This window comes from Somniosus microcephalus, chromosome 22, assembly GCF_052327205.1.
Source record: "Somniosus microcephalus isolate GS21.2 chromosome 22, FLI_Smic_1.0, whole genome shotgun sequence".
NCBI classification, from domain to species: domain Eukaryota; kingdom Metazoa; phylum Chordata; class Chondrichthyes; order Squaliformes; family Somniosidae; genus Somniosus; species Somniosus microcephalus.
The window spans coordinates 19,455,352-19,479,704 of record NC_141008.1 but is presented as its reverse complement, the minus strand read 5'-3'; the positions used below and the strand labels follow the sequence as shown (position 1 = coordinate 19,479,704).

The window sequence follows — 24,353 nt, the reverse complement described above, 5'->3', positions numbered from 1 at the left end:
GCATATAATGTGCATGTTGCGATTCAGTTCCAGATATCCCACGTTCCTTTTACAAACAGATCTCGGTGTTCTAATTTCAGATTCATCCGCCAATGAGACATCAGCACCTTTTCCAGCCTCAGGATCCACAAAAATTCAAATAACAAACTGGCAAATGAGAAACATAAGTGGAAGTGGAAGTAGGACCATAATTGCCTTTACTTTGTGACCTGGTCTCGTAGACGGCGAAAGTGGTTGCCAGAGTTTTGTTTTAAACAAATTGTATTCGGATTCCCTTTTTCAAAATGACATTGATCCCCCAGTTCTCTCTCCCCTTAGCCATCCACACAATCATTCTCTATCTGAGATGGGGGAAGACAAGTGACATGTTCGCAGGCTCTGCCAATGCTCATCTATAACCAGGTGTGTCAACAGTAGCCCCGGATAAGAAGGCTGCGGAGGCCAAGTCACTGAATATGTTTAAGAAGGAGATAGATAGATTTCTAGACACAAAAGGCATCAAGGGGTATAGGGAGAGCGCGGGAATATGGTATTGAGATAGAGGATCAGCCATGGTCATATTGAATGGTGGGGCAGGCTCGAAGGGCCGAATGGCCGACTCCTGCTCCTATTTTTCTATGTTTCTATAATGTCCTCTCATTTTCTACCTTCCACAAACGGCCTGGCTAAAATCAAGCTTGACCAAGGGTGAAACAGGTCTGTGAAGGAATAGCCACGATTCAGAGAAATACACGATACCATGAACAGATTTCTACTATTATTAATGAAAGACATACTGGGTTTAAAAGACACAAGTCTCAGCAGAAAGGCTGTAAACAGAAATACAGGCTTCTGAGAAAAGATCAGCTGATAACAAAGTTGTAAACAAGCTTTGAAATGGGAATTAGTTAAATATTCTAAAACAATGAAAGATTAAAGCAAACCATTGGTGGTTCTGAAAGGTCTATGGTTTGCAACGAACACATTGGGAAGACCCAATTTAAGTGTGAAAAACTAACAAGATAAAACAGAACTACAAACATTAAAAGAGGCATGTGCCTTTGAAAACATGACATGAAGTAAAGAAACCTGCTGGTCAAATAGTTTTATGTTAAACTTGGAAAACAGGAACCATAAGATTAAATATGCAACCAATTGAGATAGCTAGAAAACAAGTAAACACACAGTTAAAGTGGTTTTGATTTACATATAGTAAAAACCATACCAACAAGACTTTGAAGATATAACTTCAATAGATGACACCAAGCAATTGCATTATGTTTGTATTAAACTTGAAGCAGAACAGAGTCAAAATGTCTGCAAAAAAGCAGTTAAGCCAATATTAAGAAATGAACGAAGAATCTTTGGTAAGAATGACATCAAACAAAAACCATAGCTGTCATGGTTTTTGGAACACCTAAAAGTAGAGAAATAATTATGCATAGTTGAATTGATAGTAACATAGAAAGCATTCAAACAAAGGGATCAATAAAGACAATTAGCTGACATCAGCAGAGAACATCAAAGAAGAAACCAAAGCCAAAAAGGTATAAAAATACGACCTTTTTAACAGAACGTCAGAACACGCTGAACGGGCAGGGCGTTTCTCAACTTTCCAGAGGCATCACTGTAAGTTTTTAACTATGAGTCTCGGGTATATCAAAGTGATTGATTTTTGGTGGAGGTTCTGGATTTAGAAATAAGAAATAAGAAATGTTCTGGATTTAGAAATAAGTAAAATAAGAAATATAACGAAGTAAAGATTTGAGAATAAGGATCTCTGAGAAATAGGAAATATAAGCTAATTGTAGTTTGAATTGTTAATGTTGCGACTAATTCAACAGATGTTAACTGAATGCCGGCTCCTAAATAAAACTATATATCTCGACAAAGGTTTTGACCCGAAACGTTGACTCTATTTTCTCTCCACGGATGTTGCCTGGCCTGCTGAGTTTTTCCAGCATTTTCTGTTGTTATTATATATTTTTAGAATTGTCTCAGAGTGAATCTGTATAGACTCGCGAACCCACAAATTCTGTACACTCTTTTGTAAGGAGTTGCAGAAATCTGGGGGATATTCCAGACCCTTATAATATCCGGAAGGTTACAGTCTAGTTCAACTTATTAAAAGTACTATCCGGAGGACGGTAACATCTTTAGTCGTTCCTTTCCTTTAGGGAGAGACAGTCTGAACCTTTAGACCCATTTAAGCGTCTTATGGAATTCGGCTATCTCTAACTTAAGTTGAGAGTGAACGTCTAGGGAATACGCCTGATCTGGAATAGCCCAAAAGGGCTAGGACTGTAATTAACCCTTCGAGTCTACACAGGGCTCTCCACACCTGCTTTCTACGTCATTCTGTAAAGTACACGGCAGGCCACCTTTTCTTTTCCTCTCGTCCCTTACTCTTACTTTTGTACATCTAGTGGCCTGTCCAGTTAACAGACAAAACTCACAAAATCATTCCCTAACAGCACACGTCAGGTTCAAGTATGCAGCAGCCCGGGGACTTGATCAAGACCAGGTATGTTGGAGGTATGTCCTTCACACTACTTCAACCATTGATTGCTAATTTTTAATTAGCACATTAATTGAATGAAATGAGCCATCTCATACCCTACAATTGCCCCATTAACCTTGCTGTACTAATGCTGACCCATAGATATTGCCAGACGGGATTGCAATGGGTACTGTGCCAGCATTAAGACACGATCTAAAATTTGATCATACCTTGCAACCAGAAAACAATTTTCCAATCAATGCCATCTGTGGTAAAAGTGATGATTGTAGTACAAACAAGAAACAATAATTGGGTGTTAAAAAAAACATTAAATGCAAACTAATGGACATATGACAACATTTTTAATACCAATATTTGGTACATACATAGTTGTTGGTTTTCAAATATTTCCTACCTTGAACTTGATGCCAATTATACAACTCACTATTAATCAACATGCACTTTTCTACTGTCCCATTCTATTATCTGATAATTGGTAATAAAAAAAAAAGCATCTTTGGCATTGTGTGGTGTCATCTATGATGATGGCATGACACCTCTATGTTGTGCAGCAGCCTATGCTAGCAAAGGGCCAGAAGGTAAAACCTAGTTCATGACCACAGAACAGGAACCTTCAAAGTCTTTTGTAGGGGCAGGGCTCTGTTGGAGCCCAGGAGAATTAAACTGCACCTGTCCAGCATATTGATAATCATGTTCATGATCACAAATATGTCTGTGTCCAGGATTATATGCAAGATCATGGCTGTGCCCATGTCCAGATGTGCGTTCAAGATCATGGCTGTGTCCGTGTCCAGATGTCTGCCCGAGATCATGGCTGTGTCCGTGTCCAGATGTCTGCCCAACATCATGTTCAAGTCCAGGAGCAAATTCAAGACCATAACTAGGTCTCTGTTGATGCTTAGGTCCATACCACTGTAACTGCTCTTTTGCAATCCCTGAATAATGGTGGTACTGGGAGTCAGTGGATGGAGGAGAGTAATAGGCTTGAGTGGGATAGGTCCCTGGTTTAGGATTGTACCTAAAATAAAGAGAAAAAATTATCCCAATGTTGAACTGTCATATACATTTCCATCCAATAATTATTGTCCCCATATATGCAAGCCAACATCATGTTAAATTTTATAGTGTGAAGTTGTTGAAAACAATGTGAATCACAACATTCAGGATCAATGCCAGCAAGTTACAAAAACACATTTCTCACTTACAGGAAACTAATTCCTGATGAAACACTTTACATTCCAATTCCACCAAGTATCCCATATATGGATAGATGTGCAAGGACTCTTGGCAAAACATACCCAAGTGAAAATATATAGAGGCATGTATATTCAACACTTTTGTGTTGTATAAACACTGATATAAATTGCTGGAGCAGTGTAAGGCTTATGATAAACAGACAGACATCACATCAAGTAAAAACACATAACCATTGTCTAAATAGTGAATACATCCAAATTAAATCCTTCAGACACTTTCCAGATTATAAAGCTGTCATTCTGCAATTCGCATTAAAACTTTGCCATCAGCAAGGTCTTACGCAGTAAAACCCAATTATGACTTCCTGAAATAAAACGACTAACATTAACCCTGTGCTGGAGGAGCTGCAGTCAGAAGGGCACTCTCCCAAGTATCAGTCCCCACATCAGCCACGACAGGCAACAAATCACAAGGACTGACAGATCTTCCAATCCAGGGACCGCTAGCCTACTTGGTCGAGAGGTATAACCACCGGCAGGTTAGCAGAGCTCTTGTTATTAGCTATAAGGTGGTACTTCCTCAGCCCCCTCCTCACTCCCCTCTCCTCCATGCTGGAGTGCAGCCATCCCTACAACAAACACGGTCGAAACACAGTCTGATTGATGTTTGACATCCGCCTCGAAGTGGAGAAATACCAAGCAGTCACTGGTCCATTCCTGGAGGTTTGATCAGTATCCTCCACACCTCCTCGCAGAAGAATCCAGACGAGCAATGATGACCCACCCAGATGGGCAGGCAATGACAACCACCACCCAAATCAACATGACAACCAGCAGGCATCTCCTTGGCCCAACTACACTCCAATAACCAACAACAAGATGCTCCAACCCTTAATCATCTCAGGACAGACACAACCATGCCACAAAACCTGAATGCCACAATGCATTCCTTCCACAAGCAACATGCAATCAAAATGTACAACAAATTCATTCATAACATATACACGTGAGAATGTAAACTGTTGAGAATTCAGTTGAAAAACAAGTGTTCAGCCGTAAAAAAATTAACTTGGGCGATTTACCCAAAGGTTCAGTTGATTAAGAAAGTTCATAGATGAGGCATTGAAAACCAGGAATGTTCCAGATACATTCACTGCTCAATTACCAGTGACCCCAGGTGGAAGCGAGCCTATAGATGTCAAATGAGATTATGAATCTAGAATGGGTTGCCGGCTGGTGTGGTGGGTGCGGACTCTCTGCCTTCAAAAGGGAGCGGGACCGGTTCTTGGCTGGAGCAGAGATCGCATCAGACAGAAGTGGATTAACAGTTAAACACATGGGCCCGTATTTTCCGGTCGGAGCCTTCCTGCGTGGAGGCCGCTGATCTGGAAAAAATCTACGGACTTACCTGAGGGCTCCCGAGGTCCGGGCACTTCCGATCCTGGGCCCCTCCACAGTCAAAATGTGCAGGGCCCACGTACCCCAGAGGCGCATGCGGTTCGCAAGAGTCCCTGGGATCACGTGGGCCATGGGGAGCCAATAGGAGAAGGGAATCTCCCTTCATACACTTGACAGATAGACCTGTCAAATATATGAATGGGGATCACCCCAAAAACATTGTAAAACATTCAATAATATTTTTTTTAAATCACATTTTTAAAATGAGTTGAAATTACAATAAATCAAATATTTGAAACAAAAATTTAATGTTTTGAAAAAAACGTTTCTTACAGGGCTAAAAATAAACGTACTTTAAAAAAAAAGTATTTTTAAATGATAAATGAGTGAAAAACATTTTTTTTAAACTTTTTTTTTCCAACTCTTATGCTGGTAAAAGCAGGCCTTACGCTTTTACCAGCATTAAGATTTCTAAGGGTTTTCTGCGGGCGGAGGTTCTGCAGAAAGCAGAACTCTTCCCCCCGCAGAGGCCCTTCTCTAGGGCAGGCGTTCGATCTGTCAAGAGCATTCTTGACAAATGGGAAATGCCGGTTTTCAGCGCGTGCGCTTGGCATGCCTGAAACTGGCATTTCCGATGTCCCTACGGGTGGGTACACAGCCCGTACCCACCCGTAGGGATCAGAATATACAGCCCAATGACAATACGATCTCCTGGACTAGTTTTGATCGCCTGAGGGGGTTGGAGAGGAATTTTCTTGTTTTTTGTTCCCTTATTGGCCCTGCGTTTTTTCGCCACTCCCAGGAGAAGACATGGTGACTGGGGGGTAGGAAGTGTCCAGTCTTGATGCTCCAGCCACCAGGAGTGTGGGACGGTCTTGATGAACCAGCTGGTCTTTCCCTACCCATCATATCATATGTTCGTAAATGGTTGAGTCGCTTGCTGACACTCACTGACCAGGTTCATACATGGAAGTTGGACAAGGTACCCAAGGTTGCCCAGTGTCTGTGGAACGACCCCATGCAAGAAGTCAACACCTTCAGGAGCAAAGGAGATGACAGAAAAATAAAAAGCAAAAAAATCCAAAAAAATATAGTATGCAGACAAATTTGTCTACAAATTTCAGAAGAACACTTTATTTTTATGGATGTTATTAAAATAAGTCAGTCAGAACCGTAATATATTTAATTACCTAAGTTTCACTTTTTCATATAAACAGAATTTTAAATCTTCTGAATTAAAAATAAAATGATGCCCCAGTGTAGAGTTTATTAAACGGAGTTTCTCCTCTTGCTGAAGGTGTTAGTTGGAGCCTGAATGCCTAGCATCAGCAGAATGCACTCCAACTGCACCGGAGGTTTAAAAAGGGGACGGCTGGAAGAGGCTATAGGAAGGCAGAAAATCAGATGCAGCGGCCCTACTGTGGTTGAATTTATAGCCAGGTTTGGAATGGAGGTGAGGGAATACAGCAGAGAATCTCAACTTTTTTAGAAGATAGATTTTGAGGGGCTGAGGAGAGAACTAAAGGGGGCTGATTCGGAAGACATTCTTAAAAAAGGTAGCAAAATTGGAGGAAAGTGGAATATTTTTAAGATGTTACAGAAAATGCGAAGTAAACCACGGGAAAAGCAATGCAGAAGAGAAAGAATGAATTGATGTTTTTGTCCACCTAATAAACTGCTGCGTTTCAGGTATTGTATACATCCAATAAATTGGCATATTACAGGATCGCACTGCATCTTCAAATCTATTAGTGATTACAAGGCAATGACATAATTGAAGGAGTCAGATAGTTTACATAAAGAGCAATGAATACCAAGAAGTGATAACAAGACAATAATCTAATCGAGTGGTTAAGATGGACAATGCTATCAGAGCTCTAGTCCGACAGGATCTCAACCACAAGGGTGATGGTCAAGTGAGTTTAGGAAAGTCTGCTGAATCTGGAGAGGAGGTTATGGTCTTGAAGTCACTCCAAGGAATTGTTCATTCGTTTTTTAATAAATACAGCGAGTATTCATGAAAGGATTTTATTTAACTTTGACTCTCCAATGTTTCCCTGGCAGTGCTTGGCTGAACAGCACACTCCTGTGTTACACTGAAGGAGTAATGACCATGAAGTGATTGCAGAAAATTAATTAATGGTAATACACAGTCGATGATGTGAAATAACACAGGAAAGTGTGCCACAGACCCCTCAACTAAATTACCAACTCAATAAATCAAGGAGATAAGTCTGACAGGCTGAATAAATAGGGGTCCATCTGCAGAGGAAAATATATCTGCCAAACATGAATTTTAAAAATGTTAAACAATGAAAGTAGTGAAAAGAGTATTATTTTTAAAAAGTGGAGTGAATTCTGGAAGAAGGAAGTAGCTACAGAATGAGTCTACTTTCCACGATTGTTTGGCTAACACATGATGACAGAAGGTGGCTGATGTGCACATTATAAGTCAGGCCACTTTCCAATATTCCTCATAATAAAAACAGAAAATGCTGGAAATATTCAGCAAGGTATCTGTGGAATGAGAACACCAATGAAAGATCATCGACCTGAAACGTTAACCCTGTTTCTCTCCCCACAAACTCTGCCTGACCTGCCGAGCGTTTCCGGCACTGCAGTATTTTGCTTTTTTGTTCCCCAATACTCCTTGTTTTGTGTTCTCTGCAAAAGTCAGCTTCTATGAATATAGAAACAGGAGGAGGCCATTCAGCCCTTGAGCCTGTTCTGCCATTCAATTAGATCATGGCTGATCTGTATCTTAACTCCATTTACCCTTCTTGGTTCCATATCTGTTAATACCCTTGCCTAACAAAAATCTATCACTCTTGGTTTTAAAATTTTCTATTGACCTAGCCTCAACAGCTTGTTGGGAGGAATAGATTTCCACTACCCTTTCCGTGAAGAAAGTAACTATACCCATGAATGGCCCAGCTCTAATTTCTAAAGGCTAGCTTCTATAAGCAAGCCTGCAATTTCTATGAACCAAACTTGATCTTATGCATGAAATGTCTGGAATAATGAGGTGCAGGGTGAATGAATCCATATACCATTGGAGTATGTACTGGAAATAAGACACGGTACCACCATCTACCCCAAATTAGAAAGGAGAAAGAACTTGATTTGTGTAGCATCTTATCACATCCTCACAACATCCAAGTGCTTTGTGAATTATTTCCCTCAAGTGCATTCACTGTTCTTGTGTAGGCAAAAGTGGCAGCTAATTGCCCTCAAACAGCAAATTAGATGAATGACCAGTTAATTTGCCTTTGTTGGTGTTGATTGAGGAATGATGGCCAGTCCACCAAGAGGACATCCTGCTATTTCTAATAGGGCTGTGGGATCTTGACGCACACAGGCAAACCCCTCTCATTGGAAAGATAGCTCCAACAATGCAGCACGCCTTCAATATCGCACAGAGTTGTCAGCCCAGATTATGCACTCAAGTCTTGAAGTGGGGCTTGAACCCATGCCCTTTTGAATGTGCCATCAATGGAGTTGCCATTAAAGCACCAGAGTGGTGGTTCAGGCTAAACTAAAACAATTCAGATTTATTTATTTCAGGTAAGATTATACAGAAGTTAGATAAATCAATAGATTAAATAGTAATATTTTAATTAACTTTCACAAGTACACTCATCTGTTCCCTCTCCAGCATTACCAACTATTTCAATATCCTAAGAGTTGTCTTATTAGTTCTTTAACTGAGATTATACAGCATACATTGCCTCAATACCATAGAGTTCCAGCTCAACACTGCAATATGGAGCTAAATGGTTGAATCATATGGCTGAACTAAAGCCATTGCCAGCAGCTGTCATATTTAAATCTAAGCTGTATCTGGAGACAGAACTGTCAATCAGAAGAGAGTCAAAATGGTCAGAGATGGTTACCAATAACACTTAGCTACCATCTTATTCAGGAAATGCTTATGCCACAAAAATACACCAACCTCTTCCTTCATACACAGCCTGCCCTTTTTGATTAATTATCAGAGCAAACAATCTGGCCTGCTTTCTCAGACGGCTTTACCCCATTCTAAGCTGGCGTTCTTTGGAGGACAGGCAGTTTCCATTTTTAACCCAACTAGCTCAAAAACCATCATAGTATGCCCTGAACCTGCAACTTTCTCTCCTATCTCCCCTCATGCCATCGCCAGGCTCATCTTGGCCACCGCTGCTCTCTCAGCCCTATTCCCACTAAACTGATGACCACCCACCTTCCCTTCCTGACCTCCATGCTAGCTGATATTGTAAATGCTTCCTTCTCCTCAGATTCTGCTCCCCTCTCTTTCAAATCTGCCATCAAGCCCCTCTTCAAAAAAGCCACCCTTAAACCCGCTGTCCTTGCAAACTACCACCCCATCTCCAACATTCCTTTCCTCTCCAAAGTCCTTGAAGGTGTTGTCACCTCATAAATCCGTGCCCATCTTTCACACAACTTGTTTGAACCTCTCCAATCAGGTTTCTAACCCTGCCACAGCACTGAAATGGCCCTAATCAAAGCTACAAATGACATCCTCTGTGACTGTGTTCACTACCCTTCCACATCCTTTCGACCTCTCTGTAGCCTTTGACATGGTTGACCACACCATCCTTCTCCAACGCCTCTCCTCTGTTATCCAGCTGAGTGGGGCTGCACTCACCTGGTTCCACTGTTACCTAGCCAGTCGTAGCCAGAGAATCTCCTGCAATGGCTTCTCTTCCCATCCTCAAACGATTACCTCTGAAGTCCCCCCAAGGATCTATCCCTGGCACCCCCCTTTATTTCTTATCTACATGTTGCCCCTCCGTGACATAATCTAAAGACATGATTCCACTGAAGACTCCCAGCTCTACCTCACCACCACCACCACTTAACCCCTCCACTGCCTTTTATCATCAGACTGCTTGTCCAATACCAGTACTGGATAAGCTGTAAATTCCTCCAATTAAACATTAGGAAGACCAAAGCCAGTCATTAGCCCGCACCACAAAATCAGTTCTGTCACCACCGATTCTATCCCCCTCTCTGGTTACTGTCACAGGCTGAACCAGACTGTTCCCAATCTTGGTGTCCGATTTGACTCCAAGCTGAGCTTCCGATCCCATACCCACTCCATCACAGAAATCACCTACTTCTGCCTCCATATCATCACCCATTTCTACGGCCTCAGCTCATCTGCTGCTGAAAACCTCAGCCATGCTTTTGTTACCTTCAGACTCTACTATTCCACTGCTCTCCTGGCTGCCCATCTTCCATCATCTATAAACTTGAGCTCCTCCAAAACTCTGCTGCCCATTATCAAACTCGCACCAAGTCCTGTTTACCCATTATCCTGTGCTCGCTGACCTACCTTGGCTCTCAGTCCACTAACATCTAGATTTTAAAATTCTGACCTTCGTGTTCAAGTTTCTTCATGGCTTCGCCCTTCCCTATCTCTGTAACCTCCTCCAGCCCTACAATCCTCCAAGAACTCGATGTTCCTCTAACTCTGGCCTGATCTACATTTCCCCCCTCCATTTGTCCCACCATTGGCAGCTATGCCTTCAGCTGTCTAGGCCCTAATCTCTGGAATTTCCTCCCCAAGCCTCTCCGCTTCCAAGATGTTCCTTAAAACCTACCTCTTTGCTTAAACTTTTAATCACCCGTCCTAATAGTTTGACTCAGTGGCAATTTTTGTCCGATTACGCTCCAGGGAGTGCTGCACAGTCAGAGGTGTTGTCTTTCGGATGAGACGTTAAACCGAGGCCCCGTCTGCTCTCTCAGGATCCCATGGCACTATGTCGAAGACGAGCAGGGGCGTTATCCCCTGCCCTGGCCAATATTTATCCCTCAATCAACATAACAAAAACAGATTATCTGGTCATTATCACATTGCTGTTTGTGGGAGCTTACTGTGTGCAAATTGGCTGCCGTGTTTCCCACATTACAACAGTGACTACACTTCACAAAGTACTTCATTGGCTGTAAAGCACTTTGAGACAGCCGGTGGTCATGAAAGGCGCTATATAAATGCAAGTCTTTCTTTTCTTATTTTTTCTCTGAAGTGCCTTGGAACATTTTCCTATAGTAAAGGCATTATATAAATCCAAGTTATTTTTGTTATTGTCTAATACATTTAAAGTCAGAAACAAGATGATATGCAGATTTTCTACAATTTGCTCCTTTACAGTGCCACTGAACCACAAAAGGGCATTTTATAATCAAATCAACATGTGTGGAACTCCTTGTTCTGGGCAATACCATGCTTTATTACAAGAAGCTCACATTTTTCATCTGAAATATAATTATAATAATTAAGTAAAGTAAATACAGAACAAGTCCTACCCTCTGCAACCCATTTAACAAAAATAAACAATCTAAAGGTTCCACATCATGTTGTTGAAAGCACTATATGTCTAATAAATCATCACAGTCATGGCAAACATATGTATCCTGTTGAAAGAGGTTCTGTGAATTTTAGAAAAGTATTCTCATACGGCCATCTCATTTAAGAGAACTATTTGGTTATCAAAACATGCTCTGCTGAAGTGGGCAGGTGGCATTAGTCTGCTGGACCAATGCACAAAAGCCACATAGAGGAACTCTTATGTGGAAATAGGTCACTTGTAGCTTGGTAACTGGTCTGACTTCGCAACTAGACAGTCCAGTTTTGAGTATGTCAAAATATCAGGATGGTCAATCAAAAACCAAAGTTGTGGCTCATTTTCACGTGAACCTCATTCAGTTTGGATTATGGGACTCATGGCCTCGTCATTAAACAAACATTGTTCTACCCTGTGTCCAGAGACTACCAGCTGGTCTGTGACAACATCACATTTGGAAACTATCAATCAAAATCAAAACAAAGACCCAATGGTACAAAATTGATGTTCAGAGCCATTTGGATTTTGCTGTTGTGCCAGAGTTGGATTAAAAAAAAAAATTCTATAATTACATTACAACAGTGACTACTACACTTTAAAAGTGGTCTGTAAAGCGCTTTGGGATGTCCTGAGGTCATGAAAGGCACTATATAAATGCAAGTCTCTTTTTTAATTGCTAGATTCAACTTATAAAGGATTAACTCCTAAGGCAGCACACTGCATTTCTTTCTAAACCTTAGGCCAGTGATTTGGAGTCTGAATTGGTAGAAGGTTGTGATGTACAATATGAAGCTTTTCATGTCATTGTGAGAAGATGTCTCCTTTGTCACACCCGAGGGTCGCGGTGTCTTCCATTCCATTTGCCCCATGGAAGGCGTGGTAAAGACCGCTGCTCGGGAGCCTTGTGCTCGCACACCAAAGGGCAGTAACTTTGATTACATGGGATATACGGCACAGAAACAGGCCGTTCGGCCCAACCAGTCCATGCCGGCGTTTACACTTCACACGAGCCTCCTCCTGTCTTTCCTCATCTAAATCTATCAGCATAATCCTCTATTCCCTTCTCCCTCATATGCTTGTCCAGCCTCCCCTTAAATGCATCTATACTATTCACTTCAACCACTCCCTGTGGTAGCGAGTTCCACATTCTCACCACTCTTTGGGTAAAGAAGTTTCTTCTGAATTCCCTATTGGATTTCTTGGTGACTATCTTATATTGATGGCCTCTAGTTATGCTCTTCCCCACAAGTGGAAACATTCTCTCTGTATTCACTCGATCAAAACCTTTCATAATTTTAAAGACCTCTATCAGGTCACCCCCTCGGCCTTCTTTTTTCAAGAGAGACCCAGCCTGTTCATCCTTTCCTGATATGTATACCCTCGCATTACTGGTATCATCCTTGTAAATCTTCTCTGCACCTTCTCCAGTGCCTCTATATCGTTTGTATAATATGGCGACCAGAACTGCACGCCGTACTCTAAGTGTGGTATAACCAAGGTTCGATGCAGGTTTAGCATAACTTCCCTAGTTTTCAATTCCATCCCTCTAGAAATAAACCCTAGTGCTTGGTTTTTTTTTTTTTTATGGCCTTATTAACCTGTGACGCAACTTTTAGTGATTTGTGTATTTGTACTCCTACATCCCTTTGTTCCTCTGCCCCACCTAGACTCGCACCCTCCAAGTGATGAGTGACCTCCCTATTCTTCCTACCAAAATATAATACATTTATCATTTATAACATTTATGTGTTGAACTTCTCAGGTCAGTGGCCCAAACTACCACCTCACAAACTGACAGAGAAGTATCTTTCTCCTTCTTTCTCAGACATAGAGCGAGGTGTAAGGTTAGCATGTAACAGCAGCAACTGTTCTGCATTTTAAAAGTCTGCATTTTTAAAGTAGCTAGAGAGTCATAGTCATACAGCACAGAAAGAGGCCCTTCGGCCCATCATGTCCACGCCAACCATCAAGCCCCGTCTACTCTAATCCCATTTTCCAGCACTTGTATGCTATGGCGTTTCAACTGCTCATCTAAATGCTTCTTGAATGCTGTGAGGGTTCCTGCCTCTACCACCCTTTCAGACAGTGAGTTCCAGATTCCAACCACCCTCTGGGTGAAAATGTTTTCCCTCAAATTCCTTCTAAACCTCCTGCCCCTTACCTTGAAACTATACCCCCTGGTTATTGACCCCTCTACTAAGGGGAAAAGTTCCTTTCTATCTACCCTATCTATGCCCCTCATAATTTTGTACACCTCAATCAGGTCCCCCCTCAGCCTTCTCTGCTCTAAGGAAAACAACCCCAGCCCGTCCAGTCTCTCTTCATAGCTGAAGCACTCCAGCCCAGGTGACATCCTGGTGAATCTCCTCTGCACCCTCTCCAATGCAATCACATCCCTCCTATAGTGTGGCGACCAGAACTGCACACAGTATTCCAGCTGTGGCCTAACTAACGTTTTGTACAGCTCCATCATAACCTCCCTGCTCTTATATTCTATGCCTCGGCTAATGAAGGCAAGTATCCCATATGCCTTTTTAACCCCCTTATCTACCTGTCCTGCTGCCTTCAGGGATCTATGTACATGCACACCAAGGTTCCTCTGATCCTCTGTCCTTCCTAAGATCCTACCATTCATTGTGTATTCCCTTGCCTAGTTTGTCCTCCCAAAATGCATCACCTCACACTTTTCAGGGTTAAATTCCTTTTGCCACTGTACTACCCATCTAACCATCCCGTCTATATCGTCCTGTAGCCTGAGGCTTCCGTCCTCGCTATTTACCACTCCACCAATTTTCGTGTCATCTGCGAACTTACTGATCATACCTCCTACATTCATATCTAAATCATTAATGTACACTACAAACAGCAAAGGACCCAGCACCGATCCCTGCAGTACACCACTGGACACAGGCTTCCAGTCACAAAAACAACCTTCGACCATCACCCTCTGCCTCCTGCCACTAAGCCAATTTTGGATCCAATGTGCCAAACTGCCCTGGATACCACGGGCTCTTACCTTCTTGACCAGTCTCCAATGTGGGACTCTGTCAAAAGCCTTACTGAAGTCCATGTAGACTACATCAACTGCACTACCCTCATCCACACACCTAGTCACCCCCTCGAAAAATTCAATTAAATTGGTCAGACATGATCTCCCCCTGACAAAGCCATACTGACTATCCCTGCCTCTCCAAGTGGAAACCACTTCTGTCCCTCAGAATTTTTTCCAATAATTTCCCTACCACTAAGGTTAGGCTCACTGGCCTGTAATTCCCTGGTTTATCCCTACTACCCTTCTTGAACAATGGTACTACGTTAGCTGTTCTCCAGTCCTCTGGCACCTCCCCTGTGGCCAGAGAGGTTCTGAAATGTGTGTCAGAGCCCCTGCAATCTCCTCCCTTACCTCACACAGCAGCCTGGGATACATCCCGTCAGGGCCTGGGGATTTATCCACTTGTAAGCCCGCTAAAACCGCTAGTACCTCCTCCCTCTCAATACGAATTTGTTCAAGTATATCACAATCCCCCTGCCTGATTTCTATGCCTACATCACCCTTCTCCATCGTGAACACTGGTGCAAAATATTCGTTTAAAACCTCACCCACATCTTCCGGCTCTACACAGATTGCCACTTGGTCCCTAATGGGCTCTACTCTTTCCCTGGTTATCCTCGTCCTTAATATACTTATAAAACACCTTGGGATTTTCCTTTATTTTGCCTGCCAGTGTTTTTTCATGCCCCCTCTTTGCTCTCCTAATTTCTTTTTTTTTTTTTTTTTTTTTTAAGTACTCCCCTGCACATTCTATACTCCTCTAGGGCTTCCACTGTTTTTAGTCCTTTGTATCTGCCAAAAGCCTCCCTTTTTTTCCTAATCCATTCTTCTATATCCCTTGACATCCAGGGTTCCCTGGGCTTGTTGGTCCCACCTTTGACCTTTACGGGAACATGTTGGCGTTGTACTCTCTCTATTTCCTTTCTGAAAGACTTCCATTGCTCTGACATGGATTTTCCTACAAGTAGCTGATCCCAGTCCACTTTGGCCAGATACTGCCTTATCATATTAAAATCAGCCTTCCCCCAATTTAGAACCTTTATTTCCGGTCCATCTTTGTCCTTTTCCATGACTACCTTAAATCTCACCGAATTATGGTCACGGTCACCAAAATGCTCTCCTACTGACACTTCTACCACTTGCCCCGCTACATTCCCTAGAATCAGGTCCAGTTACGCCCCCTCTCTTGTAGGACTTTCTACATGCTGGCTCAAAAAGCTCTCCTGGATGCACTTTAAGAATTCCGCACCCTCTAAGCCTTTCACACACTGACTATCCCAGTTAATATTGGGGAAGTTGAAATCCCCTACTATTATTACCCTATTATTTCTACACTTCTGAGATTTGCCTACATATCTGTTCCTCCATCTCCCACTGACTGTTTGGGGGCCTATAGTACACTCCCAGCAAAGTGCTTGCCCCCTTTTTGTTTTTTAGTTCTACCCATATGGCCTCATTAGAGGAACCTGCTAAGATATCATCCCTCCTTACAGCAGTAATTGACTCCTTGATTAATATTGCAACACCCCCTCCTCTTTTACACCCCCTTCTGTCTCGCCTGAAGATTCTATACCCTGGAATATTGAGCTGCCAGTCCTGCCCCTCCCTCAACCATGTCTCAGTGATAGAGAAGTGAGCCTATGTTTGTACAGTTAGCAAGCTGCATCTTTGTTATTTTTCATAACTGGAGGGACATAGGGAAATCGATGGTCCTTACTTTGAAAACTTAAGCTTTTCACTCATTTTGTGTAAAATAAACAGTTCTTGGCTTGAAGTTGAACCTCATCTTGACAGAGTGCTTTTCTGTCCATCTTCTGTAAAGAAAGAATGCACGAGGCAGTATGTGCAATATTTCAGTAGCCAGAGAACAGAGAAAGGGTTCTCTTACGATCTCTGGGTGTTGCTATTATTCAATTAGCTATTAGGCAGTTAAAGGTGGACGGCAGGTCACAGGGAGCACTTGGTCCTTACTAGAGTGACACAGAATCCAAGAGAGTATCTTCCTACATGACAACAGTAACCACTTCAAAAGTACTTCAATTATGTTCAATTGGGACGTCCTGAGGTCGTGGAAGGTACTGTATACTTTCAAAAACTCAAAAATTGAGACCCTGCAGGTATGAACTCAGCAATAGGTAGTAACGCCAATCTGCATTTATAGAGTGCCTTTATTATAGAAAGCTACATTATCTGGAGCAAAGGAAGAAACCATGGTGGAATGGGAATAGAAAAACCTGCTTCCATTCTATGGCAGTATGAGAAAAATTAGCCTTAATCAAAAAAATGAGAACCAGATGGAGAGGAAACTACACTACATTTGTTATTTATGTTTCACTTCATCTTTCCACTCCTCTGCCTTTGACCTATCTGTGAATAGTTTGAACAAAAAATTTACAGACACTGCATTGCAAACATTGACTCTTGCAGTGTTGGTTAGAGGACGTTATACTTTTGAACACAAGACAAGGATTTTAAAAAAGGCCATTTGTCCTAACTCTTCTGTCCTTGCAGCCAACTGTATTTGTACATTCCTAGGGGGCATTTTGACTTTGGGTGACAGTGTAAAGCGGTCAATATTGGCTCTGCCACCCTTTATCCATCTCTGCTGATATTCATTGCCATAACAGAATTGAAAACCGGGAGATATCTAGAACAGACAACTGGTCCGATAGCGCTCGTTTTACACTTTGCCCAAAGCCAAAACTACCTCCTAATGTCTTGCTGTACGACCCTGCCCAGTATGCTATGACCCTTTCAGTAAACAGGTTCTACTTGATATCTAAACCAACTTTCCTTTCACCAGGTTAATTTCATGATCTGTGCGTGACAAAAATGAATAATTTTTTGCCTATAATGTATTATTTCTTGAATTCTTTCATGTTGTTGAGAATATTTAGAGTTAATGGTAGCTGCTGTTAGCTCATCCTCTCCTCACCTTTTAAAGCTTTTTCCAAACCATTTTCAACCAATCCTCTGGTCACACCTCATTTCCCTCGTCTACTCCAACCCCCATCCCCGTAAAGCATCTTCGGTCATTTTCGATGTTATATAAATGCAAGTTGCTGTTGATCCATCAATGCCTCAAGGATCGTATATTATGTCTGGTATGACAATGAAAAGAAAGAACTTGCATTTATATAGCACCTCTAATGACCGCAGGACGTCCCAAAGCACCTTATAGCAAATTAAGTACTTTTAAAGTGTAGTCACTATTGCAAGGTAGGAAACGTAGCAACCAATTTGTGCACATCAAGGTCCCACAAATAGCAATGCAATAATGACCAGATCATCTGCTTTAATCATGTTTGAGGGATAAATATTGGCCACGACACTGGGGAGAACTCCCCTGCTCTTCTTCGAAATAGTGTCATGGGTTCTTTTACATAGTATTTACAGCACAGAAAAGGCCATTCAGCCCAACAGGTCCATGATGCTGTTTATGCTCCACACAAGCCTCCTCCCACTCTCTTCATCTAACCCCACCAACATATCCTTCTATTCTTTTTCCCTTCAGGTTTTATCTAGCTCCCCGTTAAATGCATCCGTGCTATTCGCCTCAACTACTCCTGGTCATAGCGAGTTCCACATTCTCACCACTCTCTGGGCAAAGAAGTTTCTCCTGAATCCCCTTTTGGATTGATTAGTGACTAGCTTATATTTATGGCCCCTAGTTCTGGTCTCCCCTGCAGTGGAAACATCTATACGTCTAACCTATCAAACCCTTTCATAATCTTAAAGACCTCTGTCGGGTCACCCCTCAGTCTTCTCGTTTCTAGAGCAAAGACCCGCAGCCTCTTCAATCCTTCCCGATAGGTATAACCTCTCAGTTCTAGTAACATCCTAGCTATTTTTTTTGTACCGTCTCCAGGGCCTCTATACCCTTTTTATATGGAGACCAGAACTGTACACAGTACTCGAAGTGTTGTCTGACCAAGGTTTGATACAAGTTTAACATAACTTCTCTGCTTTTCAATTCTATCCCTCTAGAAATGAACCCCAGTGCCCTGTCTGCTTTTTTATGGCCTCATAGCATCATTATTTAGTGATTTCTGTATTTGCACCTCCATATCCCTCTGCTCCTCTACCCCAGACACTTATTTTCCAAGGAGTGTGTGGCCTCCTTTTCCTTCCTACCGAAACGTACCTCCTCACAGTTGTCTATACTGAAGTTAATTTACCAATTACACACCCATTCTGTAAGTTTATTAATTCTTTTTACATTTTGTCACAGTCCTCCTCTGTATTAACTATAACCCCCAATTTGGTGTCATCGGCAAATTTTGAAATTGTAATTCTGATTCGAGTCCAAATCATTTATGTAAATGGTGAACAATGGTGAAATGATGGTCCCAGCATCGATCCTTGTGGAACACCACTTCCCACCTTCTGCCAGCCTGAGCACATATTTTTAACCCCTACTCTAGGTTTTCTATTTTATAGTCAGCTTGCTATCAATTCTGCTATTCGTCCACCTGAGGGGGCAGATTGGGCCTCAGTTTAACTTCTCATCTGAAAGACGGCACCACCGACAGTGCAGCACTCCCTCAGTATGACACTGGAGTACAAATCTCTGGAGTGGAACTTGAACCCACAACTTCCTGACTCAGTGGCGAGTGTGCTACCACTGAGCTACAGCTGACACCTAAAATAATAATAAAGACATTAATCTGCATCTGTCGTTTGCTCCTGTCAAAAAAAAGGTGATTTAATATGCTAATGCCTGCTGAGTGCTTGTGCTCCAGAACTCACCGTGCCTCTCGCCAAGCTGTTCCAGTACAGCAATAACACTGGCATCTATCCAACAATGTGGAAAACTGCCCAGGTATGTCCTGTCCACAAAAAGCAGGACAAATCCGATCCAGCCAATTACCGCCCCATCAGTCTACTCTCAATCATCAGCAAAGTGATGGAAGGTGTCATCGACAGTGCTATCAAGCAGTACTTACTCACCAATAACCTGCTCACTGATGCTCAGTTTGGGTTCCACGCCTCATTACAGCCTTGGTCCAAACATGGACAAAAGAGCTAAATTCCAGAGGTGAGGTGAGAGTGACTGCCCTTGACATTAAGGCAGCATTTGACCGAGTGTGGCATCAAGGAGCCCTAGTAAAACTGAAGTCAATGGGAATCGGGGGGAAAACTCTCCACTGGCTAGAGTCATACCTAGCACAAAGGAAGATGGTTGTGGTGGTTGGAGGTCAATCATCACAACCCCAAGACATTGCTGCCGGAGTTCTTCAGGGCAGTGTCCTAGTCCCAACCATCTTCAGCTACTTCATCAATGACCTTCCCTCCATCACAAGGTCAGAAGTGGGGATATTCGCTGATGACTGCAGTGTTCAGTGCCATTTGCAACTCCTCAGATAATGAAGCAGTCCATGCCCACATGCAGCAAGACCTGGACAACATTCAGGCTTGGGCTAAGTGGCAGGTAACATTCGCGCCACACAAGTGCCAGGCAATGACTATCTCCAACAAGCGAGCATCTAACCACCGCCCCTTGACATTCAATGACATTACCATTGCCAAATTCACCACCATCAATATACTGGGGGGTCACCATTGACCAGAAACTTAACTGGACCAGCCACATAAATACTGTGGCAACAAGAGCAGGTGAGAGGCTAGGTATTCTGCGGCGAGTGTCTCACCTCACGACCCCCCAAAGCCTTTCCAGCATCTACAAGGCACAAGTCAGGAGTGTGATGGAATACTCTCCACTTGCCTGGATGAGTACAACTCCAACAACACACAAGAAGCTCGACACCATCCAAGACAAAGCAGCCCACTTGATTGGCACCCCATCCACCACCTTAAACATTCACTTCCTCCACCACTGGCGTACCGTGGCTGCAGTGTGTACTGTCTACAAGATGCACTGCAACAACTCATCAAGGCTTCTTCGGCAGCACCTCCCAAACCCGCGACCTCTACCACCTAGAAGGACAAGGCGCATGGGAACACCACCACCTCCAAGTCACACACCATCCTGACTTGGAAGTATACCGCCGATCCTTCATCGTCGCTGGGTCAAAATCCTGGAACTCCCTCCCTAACAGCACTGTGGGAGTACTTTCACCACAGGGTGTGCTATGGTTCAAGAAGGCAGCTCACCACCACCTTCTCAAGGGCAATTAAGGATGGGCATAAATGCTGGCCTTGCCGGCGATGCCCACATCCCATGAATGAATATAAAAAAACAAATTGAGTGTCATTCTGTCCAGTAGTGTCCCTGATATGGTCTAGTTAAAGTGTTAGGTTCCTGCAATCATAGATAATTCAGAGTGACTGGGGCAAAAAGCTGATGTAATTAACATCTTGCAAATCTTCCTGAAGTAAGAGGTTTGATTAACAGCTGTGTCTTAGCCAAAGTCTTTATTCTGGTTCGGGAAAGGCCTGGAGTCTTTGCCGTCCATTTGACAACAGAGCTGCTGCTTTTGGTGAAGGGATTATTACAAGTCCTAGCCCCTTTAGGGCTACCCCAGATCAGGCGTATTTCTTAGACGTTCACTTTCAACTAAAGTGTGAGGTAGCCGAATCCTAAAGACTTAATTGGGTCTAAAGGTCCGGGCTATCTCTCCCTAAAGGAAAGGAACAACCCGAGAATGTTACCGTCCTCCAGATAGCGCTTTTAATAAGTTTAGCTAGACTGTAACGTCCCGGATATTATGAGGGTCCGGAAAACTCCCTCAGAATTCTGCAACTCCTCACCAAAGAGTGTACAGAGATTGAGTTCACAAGTTTTTGATACAGAAGTCTTGAGACAATTCTAAAATATATAAATTTATTATTAAAGAACCGACATGCAATTTACAGTTGGTGAATCAGTCAATTGCAACATTAACCGTTCTAAAAAGAAAAAAAATGCTATCTTATTAAGAGAATCTTACTTTTAAATCTCAACTTCGCTACAATATTACAGTTCGTAAATTCTCTATACAGGATATCCATCAATATCAAATACCTTTGATCCCCGAGGTACAAAGAATGGTAGACTACGGAACTGCCTCTGAAGCAGAGAATCACTTTGCCCGATTAAAGCGAGTCTACTATCTCATTTGAGAGTTCAATATTTATACCCTTTTCCAGTGGTATCTCCTTTAAGGTTTTCTGCTGATGCAAGTTAATTATCCCTAGTCATTTTTTTGCCGACCTCTACAACTCTTACTGCCACCTCAGCCAGAATCTTGTCTCATCTCTAGGTGTTCCAAGTTTACCATATAAAAATGGTGTGATGGCAGGTGTTCCTTACTTTGTCATCTTTACGAGGGCAGATGTTCCTTATCTTATGTGCTATCTTTACGAAGTTTAAATTAGAACACCTTATCCAGGGTGAACCATTGTTTTTTTTCCCCCCAAAAGGTCGGCCTGTCAGAGCCCTTCACCTTCTGTTTCAATAAGGTTATTTATTCAGGGCCAACAACTATCTTATCTCAATAGCCAGAATGCTTTCACAGCTATTTCATCGTTAGGTTTCTAAATTTCCAAACCCAGTTTGTCATGTCTTAATAAGCCCAGAATTCTTTCATAAGATAGTTTATTTTTCTGAATAGGTTATATGGCTAATTCTTTCACAGTGAGTTTGCATGTCAGCCAACTCCCAGCTCCCCAGGCAAGTCTGAAGCAGCAGTGACAGAAGCACTATAATTAGGCCTTGTAAGGATTTGGTTTGTCTGCACTTGGACCACGGTGTCCTGCATGTGGGTAAAGGATATTGAGGTTCTGAAGGAGGTCCAATAGAATGCGACTAGAATGATACCTGATGCAAGGGCTCTTAGTTATGAATATAACTCCTTCAGTTAAATATTTAAGAAAAACAGGCTTAGAAAGGATATGATTGAGGTGTTTAAGTGATGGAAGGATTGGACTTCATCCAGCTGGATAACTTATTTGAGATGGATAGGGCTGCTAGGACTAGAAGGCATGAATATAAAATCCATTGGCAAAGTTAGGGTATATGCCAAGAAGTATTTCTTTTCACAGAGTCACCACTCTCTGGAATAGACTGTGACACATGCAGTCGGTATGAATTTGCTGCAGTTCTTTAAGAGGCGCTTAAAAAGTTCCTGAATGAAAAGGAAATCTCCAACATAGGGGCAAGTAGTTAATTGCAATTATTAAGAATTATAGGTACCGCAGTCTTCTGAAGCCTTGTTCGATTGCCTTGGGAAGTCAGAGAGGAATTTCCCAATGTTTGTCCTGAATGGGCTGCAGGTTTTTATTTTTTTTGAACATCTCCCAGAAGAGTTAGGGGGTAGGTCAATGATGTCCAGACGAGGCAGGCTTGATGGACCCAATATACTTGTTCTTCACACTTCTTTTCATGTGATCTTTTGACCACATGTGTTGTCTTACTGATTTTGTACATAAGCTAGTGTTTTAGCTTAAGTAGAATCAAGTTAAGTGAGGCTTGTACTAGTTTCCCCCACTGATAAACCATTATATTTTCAACTTCTGTTTTATCCTGTTTCATTTCATCACCGCTGGACATAAATATATATTTTTATTTATTTTTTTAATCCAAATAGATTTACTTAGAATCCAGTAGGACTGTTTCACATGATAGTGGGGACCTCTTTATCCAAACATCACTTGTTTAAAGTGCCCAGTTATCTAAACCACAAACCACGTATATGAGTATTCACAGTGCATGCCAGTTTGTGTGCTGAATTAATATAATTTAATACAGCTGAATTAATAATTGTCTGATTTATACGGTTATCCAAACAGCATCATTTCCTCAGCAGTTTGGATAATAAACAGCATCTCACTATCAATGTTACCCCTAATTTTATTTTGGGTGCGCAGCCCATTCGCAGTTTCGCGCTTGCGCAAAATTTAATATTGAAAAAGCCGGTCCCGGGCTACGCGAGACTGGTAGAGATCTGTGTGGCCACGCAGCTTAGAGGGAGCATTGCTCACTATACCACCAAACATTTGAAAGTTCCCCGTCGTTTAAACACACGCGCGCCCTCCAAATGTTGCTCATAATCATAGGGCAACAACTGCACAATTACCCTGACTGACCTGCACTTACCGCTCTGCCCTGCAAACATTTACAGTAATGAACTGGAAATTGCTCTGCAGAGTATATGAACTGTCTCCAACTTTTCCCATCTTGCAGAAGCACGGTGGCATAGTGGTTAGCACTGTTGCCTCACAGCACCAGGGACCCGGGTTCGAATCCGGCCTCAGGTGACTGTCTGTGTGGAGTTTGCACATTCTCCCCGTGTTTGCGTGGGTTTCCTCCGGGTGCTCCGGTTTCCTCCCACAGTCCAAAGATGTGCGGGTTAGGTTGATTGGCTATGATAAATTGACCCTTAGTGTTAGGGGGATTAAATACGTGGGATTACGGGGATAGGGTGGGATATGTGTTGGTGTAGGGGTTACGGGGATCGGTTGGGATATGTGTCGGTGCAGGCTCGATGGGCCGAAATGGCCTCTATCTGCACTGTGGGGTTTCTGTGATTCTGTGAAGACTGACAGCATAGACACCGGTGACATGTCTGCCCGCAAGAAGGGCCTGCAAATGTTTCTTCTGATAATTGGGCAGAAAGTTGATATCATGAACAGTGTGCAAAGAAGAAAAAAATAAGATACACACCAGTACCATGCCAACAGCATGCCTGGTCTGCTTATACTTTGGATGCAATATTTTTTCTCTCAGTACAAACCTGTGCATTGGACCATTACTTTCAGGCAAAACACTAATTACCAATGACCACATTCACAAAAGGTTTGCCAGGAGCTTAACGTTTGCCTGGTGTCCTTTTCATTATTATTTCCATTTTACTTTTTGTTGATTTAGGTTTGGAGAGGTCTGCTTCTACTTAGCTTCAATTTTTATAGCTGGATTTGAT

General features: G+C 42.4%; 1 protein-coding gene across 1 annotated transcript in view; it reads right to left on the bottom strand.

Annotated features, from left to right (window-relative positions):
- Positions 1 to 1,069: 1,069 nt before the first annotated feature.
- The window catches only part of rhbdd2 (rhomboid domain containing 2), a 62,838-nt gene continuing 39,554 nt past the window's right edge, over positions 1,070 to 24,353 (bottom strand). Inside the window, exon 4 of the mRNA XM_085964246.1 lies at positions 1,070 to 3,518. Coding sequence (XP_085820372.1) covers positions 3,086 to 3,518 — 433 coding nt within the window. The 3' untranslated portion in view covers positions 1,070 to 3,085. The remainder of the gene's footprint in view (positions 3,519 to 24,353) is intronic.